The sequence below is a fragment of the Nanorana parkeri genome, unplaced genomic scaffold, assembly GCF_000935625.1.
Source record: "Nanorana parkeri isolate BGI_ZX_2015 unplaced genomic scaffold, ASM93562v1 scaffold1034, whole genome shotgun sequence".
Taxonomy (NCBI): domain Eukaryota; kingdom Metazoa; phylum Chordata; class Amphibia; order Anura; family Dicroglossidae; genus Nanorana; species Nanorana parkeri.
This window is the reverse complement of record NW_017307302.1, coordinates 462,508-475,751: the sequence shown is the minus strand read 5'-3', so window position 1 is coordinate 475,751 and position 13,244 is coordinate 462,508. Positions and strand designations below refer to the sequence as shown.

Here is a 13,244-nt window from a genome sequence, read left to right as displayed (position 1 = left end):
ATCTCCGGTGACACCGCACTTCTCCGGTAACACCAAAAAATCTCTGGTGACACCGAACATGCTCGGTGACCCCGCTCATCTCGGATGGCACTGCACTTCTCCGGTGACACCAAACAATCTCCGGTGACACAGCACATCCTCAGTGACCTTGCACATCTCCGGTGGCACTGCACTTCTTTGGTGACCACGCACATCCCTGGTGACTCCGCACATCTCCGTGACCCTGCACATCTCTGGTGACACCAATCTCCGGTGACCCCGCACATCCCCGGTGACCCCACACATCCCCGGAGACAGTGGGGGGATTTATCAAAATTGGAGCAGACAAAATCTGGAGCAAATTTGCACTGCAGCCAATCAGCATCTCTATCTCTGATTTTCAAATCTTACCTGAGCAAACTGAAGAGAGAAGCTGATTGGTTGCCATGAGCAACTGCTCCGAATTCTGTTCTAACAGTCATCAGTAGGGGCCATTCACACCACATCCAGATTAACTCCAGAGCAGACCAGACTGTTTCCGGACCCAACATGCATCCCAACGTATCCCTATGTTATTTCTGGCCTCTGTTCCCACCAGCGCAGTCCGTTCCAGGCCAGAAAAATACTTCTTGTCCTATTTTGTCTGGTCCGGAATGCACTGGAACGCATCAAAAATTCATGGAACGCACTGAAACACACCTGTAAGACCATTTTAAGCTGACATTTAAAAAAAAAAAAAATATCCAATCGCAGTAAAAACGCAATGCACTATGTTCCAGATCTGGTCCGGAAAATGGTGTGAACCCAGCCTGATGGTGGGGGGGGCACATGGAGGATCCTGGACTTGGGGCAGCAGAGAGAGTAAATCTGACCCATGAGAGGGAGAGATCTGAGAGAGACACATAGGACACAGAGAGAAGGTCTAGAGGCACATGTGCAGGAGATTCTTCATAACACACAGAACACAGTGACAGGAGATCTCCCTCACAGACAGCTATGAGGCATGTGAGTGTGATGACTCATCTCTGCTCTCTCCTCAGAGATGAGTTTGTGCTTGTTCATGAGGGGGGAGGGGTCAGCAGAGCAGAGAGGAATCAGCTGATTGCAGTTTACCGATAACAGAACTCTACTCTCAGTAGAGACAATTGAAGATCCTGTGGAGGGAATTTTGAATTTCTAGGACTCTGGCCTGTGAAAGAGTCTATTAAATAAAGTATGAAAAACAGCCCTCTGACTCCTGACAATGCACATACATATACATCCCCCCTGCACCTCTACATTACCACAAAAATCACAAATCGCTTAATTTTCGGTAATTTTTCCTTAATATAGTAAAAAAATAAAAACCCCAGTGGTGAATAAATACCACCAAAATAAAGCTCTATCTGTCCCCAAAAAAGGGTATAAAATTCATTTCAGTACAGCGCTGCATGACGGAATAAATGTCAGTCAAAGTACCGCAGCGCTGAATACTGAAAAATGGCCTGGATGGGAAGGGGGTTTAACACCGCGGATGTCAACTGGTTAAGTGAAACAGTTTAAAAAGTGTATCAACTGTTCTGGATCATCTCTCCATACATTCAGTGTTAATGTAAAGTGGTAAATTAACTAAAACAACAAACATAAAGCATATTGGTAAGTGAGCCAAATACACATCCTTGTGTTATATCCCCCGTGATAGCTATATAGCAACTGACTTCCAGATTTCAAATATACAATTTTATTTATTTATTATTAAAGGTTATATAGCGTTGTCAATTTACAAAGAGCTTTACATCAATCCCTGCTCTCAAGGACCTTACAATCTAAGGTCCCCATCTCACATACAGGGCCAATTTAGACAGGAGCCAATTAACCTGCCAGCATATCTTTAGAGTGTGGGAAGAAACCAGAGTACCCGGAGGAAACCCATGCAAGCACAGGGAGAGAATGCAAACTCCTTTACAGATAGTGACCTGAACTTTACAGATAGTGACAAGATTGTCTCCTCTGTACCTCTCTCCGGTGGCCTCAGTGGATTCAGCGGCACCCTCACCCAGACATACCCACTGACAGACGCTTTCCTCTTAGGCCCCATTCACACTGAGCGATTTATCGAGCGATTTTTGCAGCGATATCGCTCATATTTCCACGCGATATCGCTCTATGTAGCTTCTCCAATCCATTTCAATGGAGCTGTTCACATCTCGTCGCTCAATATCGCTTGTAGCTCGTCGCTGGTAGCTTGTCGCTCCTACATGACCCTTTTTTCGAGCGATATTGCTCCTGAATGCATACAGCCCAATGCGACACGTCGCGCAATATCGCTCAAAATCAGTGTGAATGGGGCCTTAGGTAGTGTGCGTCCTGGGCACAGCGCCAAGACTCAAGCTCCTCCCTCTTACCCATCCCCACTGCTGGCAGGCTCCACACAGCGTCTTCCGTATCACAGTGGCACCAGGTGAGGCAGGGTGATAATTTGGTGGGGCCGGGCTGCACAACTTGTGTTTCTGGGCTACACATAGGCCAACTAAAATGTCGCCGCATGCTGGCAGTCCGCCCCCGAAAGTCCTCTCTATATTATAACCATTTTATGAATTTGCTCAGTTCATCTGGACTGTGTATCATGTACCTGAGGCAGAGACCAAAAGGCGAGGAGGCTTCTCTTGCGACTCGAGTCCTACAACCCCTGGAGTTGGAACAAAGGCTGCAGGACAGCGAGGAGCACGAGTGACACGGATGGAAGCAGACACCGTGCAGGAGATATCTTGTAGCGAAGTCAGCAGGCCAAAGGTCAAACTGGGCGGCAGTGTGGGAACAGATTCAGGAGACAGGAGTCGTGGTCCAGAAAGACAAGGGTAAGAGCCAGCTGGGCAGCGAGGTACTGAATCATAAGGCAAGAGTGTAGTCCAGGAAACAGGCCAAGGTCAGGGGCAGGCAGCAAGCAGCAGAATGGTCCAAGATAATCCAGGTCAAAACAGGTCACAGGCAAATCAACAGGAAACAGGAAGCACTAGCTGAGAAGACCATCAGCAATGTTGTGCAGTCAGGCTGGTTTTTATATAGCCACCTATTGAGATACATCGTAATTTCCTGTGCACCTGCCGTTTGCACGTCTTCCCGCGCACTTCTGGTTGGACGAGTATGCATATTATGGCTTGTCTTCGGAGATAGGGATTTTGTGCATGCGTGGCCGCCATTTTACCCTTACATTGTGCCTAATTTGTGGATCCAAAATGTATTTTTTTCCATAACTTCCAAAATTCCTGGTACACAAGAAAAATCATGGTATAAATGAAGTGCAAAAATGACAGATGATGGATCTCTGCTGTGTTGATATGTATAAAGTTTTGAGAGACCATTCCAAAAATCCTGCCTATATACTGGATCTATGATCATTTATCATTCCCTATTAGGGTGTTGACTGTATGGACAACATATTGTAGATTACATAGATATTGGAGTGGATTTACTAAATGAGTACAGGCTGTTCCCTTTTTAAATATGTGAACTCGAGTTCACTTAGAATACCCAATCACGTGCTAGTAAAAATAGTTTTCTTGTGTGTGCATGAGCTCCAAAAAAATAAAAATAAATATATTGTAATTTACTAAACCTTAGGAGGCTGTGTGCACGTCATCCTAAAATGGGACTGCAACCCCCCCCCCCTCCTCTATAAACAAAGGGGGGGGGTTGTAATCCATTGAGAGTCATCACCGAATATAGGAGGTGAGGTGAAATCTCCCAGTGGGAACACCAGTACCGATGACAGCGGTCAAAGGTGGGATTTTACCTCACTTTGGAGGTTCTGTTGTGCCACCTGGACAGAAAGAAAGAGGATTCTCCTCAATAGGGACACAAAAACCTGAAAGATGATCTAAACCTTCCTCACGCATAAAAAATAAAAGGTTCAGGTGGGAGTTTTTCTTTAACCCTTTCAAGGTGGATGCCCATACCAAAGATAACAGCATCAGTATGGCATGGTTAACTTTACAATAACTCTATTGGGACGGAAGGGGGCATGGTGGTGCATTGAAGTCAATGGCACCGCAGCCACGCCCCCCCAACCACAAAAAAATAGAGCATGCAGTATTATTCACGCTTGCAGTGGAACGGAACACAGGCAATGTTTTGCCATGTGTCCGATTGCACTGCGGGCGGGGGGCATGGCTGCGGGGCCATTGACTTCAATGCACCGCCTTGCCCCCAACCCACCCAAGAACAAAGGGGGAAGTTTTGTGAGCTAAGTTTTTTTTTTTAGCAGCTCCCGCTATGGAACACAACACAATTGTTTTCCTTTCTCTGTGCACAAAGAAATACAGTGACAACTGGGGTTATATACAGTATGTTTACTAACAAACCATGCTTATTGGTTCTGGAACATTAGTAAAGATTGGGAACTGTCAGTGACTGTGTGGTCTCATAGTTAGGAGCGTTAACAGCTACACACTCATAGCTGAGAAAGGGAACGTAGATTAACACTCTCTCAACATGGGCGATCAGGCTAGGGAATGTAATCTACAGATTGTGGGCAGGGAGTAACTAATGAAAAGTGATGGTTATTTCATTCAAACATAGAGGCTGATGTACTAAAAGGAGTTCACAATAATTTGTGTGAATATTTACTTCTGGTATCCAATCATGGGAACAGTAAATTCCTGTTCCCTTACTTCCTCTGCATATGATTGGATAATTGAAGTGAGCATTCACACTGTTCATTATGTGAGGTTTCTTCATCCTGGGAAACTGTTTTGCAGATTACCGTATATTTAATAAATGTTCCTTGCAGAAATCTGTCAAAATCTGTTTCAAGTTACTGAACATTTTATATTGCCTTGGTGGACAACAAACGTGTACTTTCTTTTTCTTTGCATTGTGGATAGGTCACTTGTGAGAACATTAGCTCTACTCCTATACAAATGAAAGCAGGCTTAGACTCCAATCTTTGCACATACGTTACATTCATTTACTAAATCAACCAATATGCATAAATTAATTCACATGGTGAATATATATAGATATATATCTTTTATTGACAGTAAAATTCACACCTTTCTAAAGAAATAAAGTCACAGACTTCAAACAGACAAATAAGAGCTGTGAGCCAGCAGCAGTCTATAAACAAGAAGGGGCACAGGATCTGAAAGGATGAAAAAAGGAGGGCTGAAGAAGAGAAGAAATTAAAGAAAAGTCAGCATAAAGGAGAAGGGGAAGAGGAAGAGGAGAGTCAGAACAAAGCAGAGAGAGAGGGAGTGAAAGAATTGTGGTAGAAAGAAGAGTTAGAGAGAGTTATTCCACTAACAGGCATTCAGGAGGGAGAGATGTCCTTCAACACTTTTCCATCAGCAAGGATTTCCATCTCTCTAAGTTTCTTTCCTCTGTGTCCTTAATTCCGAGTCAAACAGGCGAAATTCAAAAAGTGACAAGTGTGTAAATCATACTGAGAAATGTGGCAAGGAAGGTGTAAGGATACCATTGGAGAAACAAACACGCAAGAAAGACAGGGATAAAATAGGGTAATGGGAATGAAAGAGAAGGAAAGAAGTATTAGAAAAGAGAGGACCATGTTAGAATTCAAGTAATAAAGATATGCAGGTGTTAATAAGGATACATTTATTGAAAAAGGGGGTTTGTTGGAATGAGTTAAGTACTATAATAATATGACATGTTTACATGACTCAAGGTATTTTAACAAATGTAGAGGAAACTGTTTTTGGGACTAATTATCGATACTAGCATGCAGAAAGTGGCAGTGCAAAGAAGTAGGAGAGAGGGCATGTATGTGGGCTAGGGAGAAATCACTCACCAGCAGAAGCACAGCATCCTACGCGTTGACATAACGTACAGTGGCCCCCACCCTGCATGCGAGGAAGAAGTGGCATTAGTACAGGGAGCTGTATGTATGCAGAGTGGGAATTTTATAGGATGCGGTGCATTAACAGTCTCAATTTTCTCACATGCATCTACAGTGAATCCAGAAATAAACCCATGTAAGATCCTGTTCATGCAGGTTGTGAACATGACTAATTAAATTGTATCAATACAAGGTGACACATGTGTTTATAACAGAACTAATTATTCTCCTAAGCTAAAAACATATTTATTTAGCCTATAAGGTGTATCACTTCTATTTTCACTTTCCTGCATCTACCAAAGAAAAGGTGGTTGGAAATATTATCACTAGATAATAGATCTAAAGTTCTGGGCACATGTGTGTAATGTCTTGACATGCATTTTCTTTGAAAGTACTTTTAGTACTTATCAGGTCAAAACAGAAAGAATATTTTAATAATGATTTAGTATCCATGTCTAAGATAAAATATACAATTGGCTCAAAGTGTATGTAAAGCTATAAAGTTTTAATTTAGTTTTGAATAGAGTGTGGAAGGTTTAGAACTCCTGTCAGCTTTTTATTGCTGCCTGTGTCCCCGTTGGATAGATTTAATCTCACTATAGGTCCTGGTCACTATTATTTTTGTTAGAAAAAGTGATAGAAAATTTCAAGTGTTCAAGTTGTCACAAAAACAGGAGGTGGGAGAAAATCTACCAATGGGAAAACCTATTCTGATGACAATGAATGAGATTGGATATATCCTCGCTTTGAACCGATCATCTATTTCCTACTGTGTAAGACAGGAAGTAATGGGAAGTCTCCCTGACAGGACACAAACAGCAAAGAAAAGAAAAAAAAGTCCCCTACTCTATCCATAACGTAACAGAAGATTTTGACTACATTAACTTTCAGGAAACGGTAAAACCTGAAGTTTTGCAGGACTATTCACTGAAGGGTGAAGGGTTTGGGGAAGGCAGGAGAATTGAACAATCTGGGCCAAAGTAGCTGATTTGGAAAAATTCTCCAATTCAGCTCACTTTCCAGTTCAGCTATGCTGTCCTACATGTTTCACTTCCCCTGCCTTCTCCAAACTCTTTACCCTTTTGTGAATAGTCCTGTTGGTGTTTGAGTGGACATGGGTGAACTGGCTTGGCAATAAATTATTCCTTTAAGCAGTGGTTCTCAACCTGTTTAACTGCAAGACCCACATTTATCCTTGGTCATTAAGTTGCGACCCAAGTCGCATCGCCCCAGAACGCATGGCATTGCGGTACTGCGTGTTCCAGTGCAAGCAATCAAACTGTAGGTGGAAGGTGCGTTTGGGGTGCCATTCAAATGAATGGCAATGCACCTCCCACACCAGAGCAGGGGGTAAGTGTGATTGCATGGTACAGTGCATTAATCGCACAGGTCTGTGCGATTAACGCACTGTATTAGTGTGAACAGGCCCTTTAAAAAAACTGACAGACGCACACAACCACAGACAGACAATCTCACACACACATACACGTTCTAAATTTTTTAAAATGTTTTTTAAGATCCACCCAGTCTCCTTACCATACGAAAACTGGAGTGGATCTTCAGCCTGGGATCCAGTGTTAGCTGCTGTGCTGTGACCCAATGGCCTTGAGGGAGCTCCATCCATATGTGCATTGCTTGTACAACTCCCTTGCATGCCCTGTAAAGGTGCTGGGAGCCAGAATGTGGGTCACTCTGGCCCTGGCACCTTTACAGGGCACACGAGGGAGCTGTAAGCAATGCACATATGGATGGAGCTCCGTCGAGGCCATACCCCAAGCCCACCCCACCTCAAGCTGACACTCGGTGTTGGGCAGCATTTTTTTTAATGAACTGACAGTGCTGCACTAGTGGAAGGCTGAAGTGCCTAGCGCAGTGGAAGGCACGCAGCGACCCACTGAACACGGGGTTGCGACCGACTTTTGGGTTGCCACCCACCATTTGAAAACCATAAAGGTCCTTAAAGGTCCCTTTCGCAAGCATGAAAATCCTAGACTTTCATCTTCCTGTGCTGACTTTAAAAGCCACTATTGGAAGTGAGCAGACCTTCAGTAATCCCTACAATGAACAAAGGTTTCTGCACGGCACATCAGAAAATCAGCACATATTTTTCAATATATGGACCTATGCTGTTTTCTGAAGTGTTCTGAAAAAACATTGAATAACAGATGAACAGAACTCTGTGGACAGTTGATGATGGCTGTCAAAGTCCATGCAGGACTTAATTTCAAAGTTCTCAGATCTTCATACCTGTGTAAAGATTACTGCTGAAATCAAACATGTGCTTTATGTTATCTAGCTATAAATAATAAAATACTGTTTGAAATTCAAATATAGTTTACTAGCAGAAATTCCAGGAATTTAATTTTGGGGATTTGCCGCTTTGGGTCTAATGTACTAGAGGGACTGTGCAGAAGAAACAAAGAACTGTTGCTGTTGCTGCACAGGTACCAAATAGCAAACCAAACATCAAATTAAATTAGTACTCTGGGCAAAAGTGTTCCTACTGGAAGGGTTAAGCGCTCATTTTTGTCTAGGTGGTAAAAAAAAAAAAATTAAATACTCACCCGATCCCGATATATACTCATACGATCCTCTGAGCCAAATTGGTCTTAGACCGGTTCCTGTAGCCTCTCTCCTCCTCCACTGCAGCACTCTAAGGATCCTTGCGTCATCATGCTCTATACACAGTGTATAGGACGTGAGGTTGCCGAGTTACATTGCATTTCTGCAGCAGAGGAGGAGACAGGCTTCAGGGATCGGTGTATCGGTCAGCATTTTGATATATAGCACCCATCACAGAACTCTAAAGCATATGCATACTCAGTAGTATTTTTTAACCTTCCAGGGAAAAAAATGCCTACAGGTACTTTGCAGAAGCATAATCTAGTGCTCCTAGATGATTTGGTGACACATCACACAGTAATAAAAACAGTTTCCTTGTCACTAGTAACCACTTGACACAGAATTCAGCATTGCTCATCATTCATTAGGCTGGGTTCATACCTAGGCGTATCGAATATGTGCGTTTGTCGCGCGTTTCATGTTGTGCGTTTTTCGCGCGATTTGCGGTCAAAAACGCCCCGAAGAAGCTCCTGTACTTCTTTGGGCGTAGGGCGTTTTGTAGCGCGTTCATACGGCCTGTAATAAGCCCAGGTGTGAACCATGCCCATAGCAAATAATGGTATTTTCGGTGTTTGAGCATTTTGCAGAGCGTAGGAACGCGCTACAAAACGCCCAGGTGTGAACCGGGCCTTATAATGGGTTACTATAAAAATCAAGGCAGATATTTAGGGTATCCAATGCCTAAAGCCCAAGAAAGAGTAAATCACACCCCTCAAGTGTGCTCATATAGACTTGTTTTCCAGAGGAACAGAAGGGGTGCATTTGACCAGGTCTGTTACTGAGAGCTGATTACTGAGTACAGAAGGTCTAACCATGTTGCCTATTGAACTGCAAAGTTATGTTGAGACACTCTGCAGAATGGTTGTAAAGGGGAAGGGGAGGTAAGACTATGTAAATGGAGGTTGTTAGTAGACATGTGCTATTCATTTTGTTCCGAATTAACATTCGTATGAATTTCTGTAAATACGGACATTCGGATGCATCCGAATTTGTTAATGACAAAAACAACGACTACAAACTACTATGTTTCCCGAATAGCAATCAGAAAGGAAAAAAGAGGCGGCTCTCCAGGGTCTCTGACTCTTTGCTGACATTCGAGATTCACATCCTGAATGTCAACAAAGTATCAGAAAGTTGTTACAAAATGTGAACAAAGAAAGAAGCTGAGAACTGTGTGTATGTGTCATTCTGTAACAACTCTCTACTTCTTTGCTGACATTTGGGACCTGCATCCTGAATGTAAACAAAGAACCTGACAGCTGTCACAGAAAACACAAAAGTATTTCACTGTACACAATCCACATAAACAATATTTAAACAAAAACAGTGTGCAGCCTCCCCCTCCAATTCATACCAGATCCTTTAGTCTGGTAGGAATTTTAGGGGGGACCCCAATAAAATCTCTTACCAGACCCTTGATCCGAGCAGCAGCCTGGTAGGGCAGGAAAGGAGGGGGCAAGCGAGCACCTCCTGCACCATACCAGGCCACATGCCCTCAACATGGGAAGAAAAAACAAACAAAGATATTGCCTGCACACCATACAACAAAAAAGTAATGGTGGTGCTTGGAGTGATGTCCACAGATGGCGCTGTGCGTATATCAGATGAACAGCAATGAAGATCACCAGCACTCATGGGATGCAATAAATCCAAATTTTCTTTTTATTGCAACAACACGTCACTTGTATCAAATAGGCAACATTTCAGAACCACGCAGGGTTCCTTCTTCAGGGCAGACATAGTGAAAGAATAAGCAGTATAAGAGAACAGGCTTCTATGTGTAGAATCATATGTAGACCAACACTCTCCAGGGGGCCAGATGGAAGAAAATGATAATAATCAATTCGGACAAAAAGAACATCGGCTGCAAGAACACCGGCGAGCCGGTAAGGAGTAGTGATGGGCCGAACACCCCGTGTTCGGTCCGTATTCGGACATTCAAACGTCCGAAAAGTTCGCATACGAACTCAAACCTAATGCATGTCAATGGGGGTCGAACATTTGAAAATGAATGTCCCCTTTAACAGGGCATATATGCAAGTTATTGGCCATAAAAGGTGTATGGGGGTCCGGGTACTGCCCTGGTGGACAGGAATCATTGACAAAAAAGCAAAACAAAAAATACAGTTTTTAAAGGAGTAGTGATTTCAACATCACTTAAAAGGTAAGAATAAAAATGAAAAATTCCTTCAAATGCCTTCCTTTGTGCCTGGGAGGTCCCCTTAACCTGCCTGTGAAGTTGTGGATATGTACGACGTATAGAACCTGCTGCAGCAAAACTGACATTTCTAAAATAAATTATCTTAACGTGTGCAGTTCCCCCTCCCAAACAATACCAGACCCTTTAGGTCTGGTAGAAATGTTAGGAGGGACCATTTAGAAAAAAAAAACTGTGTAGGGTTCCCCCTAAAAGTCATACCAGACCCTTAAGGGGTGAAAAAACATGGGGTCCCCTTTAAAATTCTATACCAGGCCCTTGACCCGAGCATTGGCCTGGCAGGGCCCGGAAAGGGGGGCGAGCTAGCGGCCCTCCCCCTCCCTCCCACACCAGGCCACATGCCCTAGGCACTGGGAGGGTGTCCCCGTGACGATGGGGACAAGGGCCTCGTCCCCACAACCCTGACCCAGTGGTTGTTGGGGTCTGTGGGCAAGGGGGCTTATTTGCATCGGAGTACCCCTCTAAATAAGGGGGCACCTAGGTGCCGCCCCCCTCCCTTGTGAATGAGTAAGGGGTAGTTGTACCCCTACCCATTCACTAAAGGGTTAAAGAAAATATTTATTAAAAAGTCCAGACTTTTGATAAAATCCTTTATTTGGAAAAAAAACAAAAGACATGTTTTTGACAAGTCTTTAAAAAAAAAAAAGAAAAATGGATTCACCGACGTAATCCATGGTCAATCACGACGTCCAGCGTTGTCCACGACGACGATGAAATAAAAAATAAAACAATAAAAAATAAAGAGAAATAATAATTTTTACAAAACCAGCCGGCCGATGTCCCGTCCGCTCCCGCCACATAATGGCATTTCGACAGATGCCGGCAAAACATACACAATTGGGCGGAGCTAGCTGTCACCAATTGTGTAGTTTACTGATATCTGATAGGCGAGCCATGATTGGGCAGAGTCATTATGACTTTGCCCAATCATGGCTCTAATTCAATACTGAGCTCTTACTTTAACCAATTAGAGCTTCGGAAGGCATTTTGCATTATGGAACGTCCGCGGTCGAACAAACCGCGAACTGCCCATAAAGTTCGGCGAACGCTCGAACGGCTGATGTTCGATTTAAACTCATGTTCGAATCGAACACTCGGACCATCCCTAGTAAGGAATTCTCCTTAGGTTACTATGGGAACTAGTCTGCATGGTTAGAGCGCAGACGGAAGTACACTGTCCGCGTCAGGGGATCTCTATGGCGGCTGAGCATCGCAGGCTGAGTAGGATGCTTACTTCCGTTGCTAGGCAACCTCATGACAGGCAAGCGGAATACAAGTGTAAGAAACAACAAAAGTGAAAGCAAAAAACAAAAATAGGATGGGGAGCCCCAGGAGTAGGGGAGGGGAGAACAACAAGTGAGTGTACATAAAAAGAAAAATAATGGTCATAAACCAGAGTAAATAATCATGTTCCAGAAGGGGATAAAAAAGAAGAAAAGAAAAAAGGGGGCTGAAACCCGTATCAAGGTGCTGAAAAAAAATCTTTACATTTTATGGCCAACAAAAAAATAAATAAATGTGCATCCACAAAGATATATATATATATATATATATATATATATATATACACTATATTTACACCCCAAAGGAATGGAACAGTAGAAAAATAATAGAACGCATGGACCAGAGCAATGATGGGCCTGCATAAGCGTAAAAAATATAATGTTAAAGCAGTGATATTGCAAAAGCAAATCAAGGGTGAGACAACAGAAGGTATATAGGTAAATACCAACAGATATGGAAGGACACATGCGTAGATAAACATAAATGTATGTGGCAATCAATGATCAATTAGTGAGGAAGCATGAAAGAGATAACGTAGTATTTAACCCTTTAGGTCTAATTGTATTCAATTCATGAATCCAGAATGCCTCTCTGCATAGCTGGATGTTGTTCCTATTTCCACCCCTGTGTGGTCTAGATATGTATTCAATGACCATGGCACGAAGTTCATGTACCGGTGATTATTGTGAGCAAAGTGTACAGTTACCAGTTTATTGGGGTCAATATTTTTGGCCTGTCGTTTTCAATCGCCTGTTTAATATCACTCTTGTATCTCTGATAGCATTTTCTAAATTGATTGATCATCTTACCGACATACATAAGAAAGCAGGGGCACTTGAGAATGTATACACAGTATTCGGTTATACAGCTAAGGTAGCCATGAATTAGGTATTTCTTTCCATTATGGGGATGATAAAACGCTTCCCCAGTTATCAGTGAGTTACAAACGTTGCAATTCAAACATTTGTAGCATCCAGTTTTGGTGGAAAATATGTGTTTAGGGGTAACATATTTATCCTGCGGACCCGCACACACTAGGTGGTCTCTAATGGATCTATGTTTGGAATAAACAACCCACGGTGTCTGTTTGACAAGTGGTGCAAGAGTTGTGTCAGCTTGTAAAATACTGGTATTGCGTTGTAGAGTGTGCAATGTAGTGGGAATACAGACTGAATTTGGTAACAAGCAACGCATAATTGGCATTGTTTTCCCTATCAATAGGGGACTCAAACCTATTTTGGGCCATCTTTAGCGTATGTTGTTAGATGTGTGCAGGATGGCCCCTCTCAAGGAATTTGTGGTACATCT

General features: G+C 43.0%; 1 protein-coding gene across 3 annotated transcripts in view; it reads right to left on the bottom strand.

The window, feature by feature from the left end:
* Nucleotides 1-4,967: 4,967 nt before the first annotated feature.
* Nucleotides 4,968-13,244, bottom strand: part of CNIH2 (cornichon family AMPA receptor auxiliary protein 2) — a 153,842-nt gene continuing 145,565 nt past the window's right edge. For 2 of the 3 annotated variants that reach the window (XM_018567348.1, XM_018567350.1), the window contains 2 exons: nucleotides 5,765-5,816; nucleotides 4,970-5,398 (listed from right to left, as the gene is read on the bottom strand). In XM_018567348.1, coding sequence (XP_018422850.1) covers nucleotides 5,783-5,816 — 34 coding nt within the window. In that variant the 3' untranslated portion in view covers nucleotides 4,970-5,398; nucleotides 5,765-5,782. Of the gene's footprint in view, nucleotides 5,399-5,764; nucleotides 5,817-13,244 lie in introns of all 3 variants that reach the window. The other variant, XM_018567349.1, reaches the window with a different exon arrangement.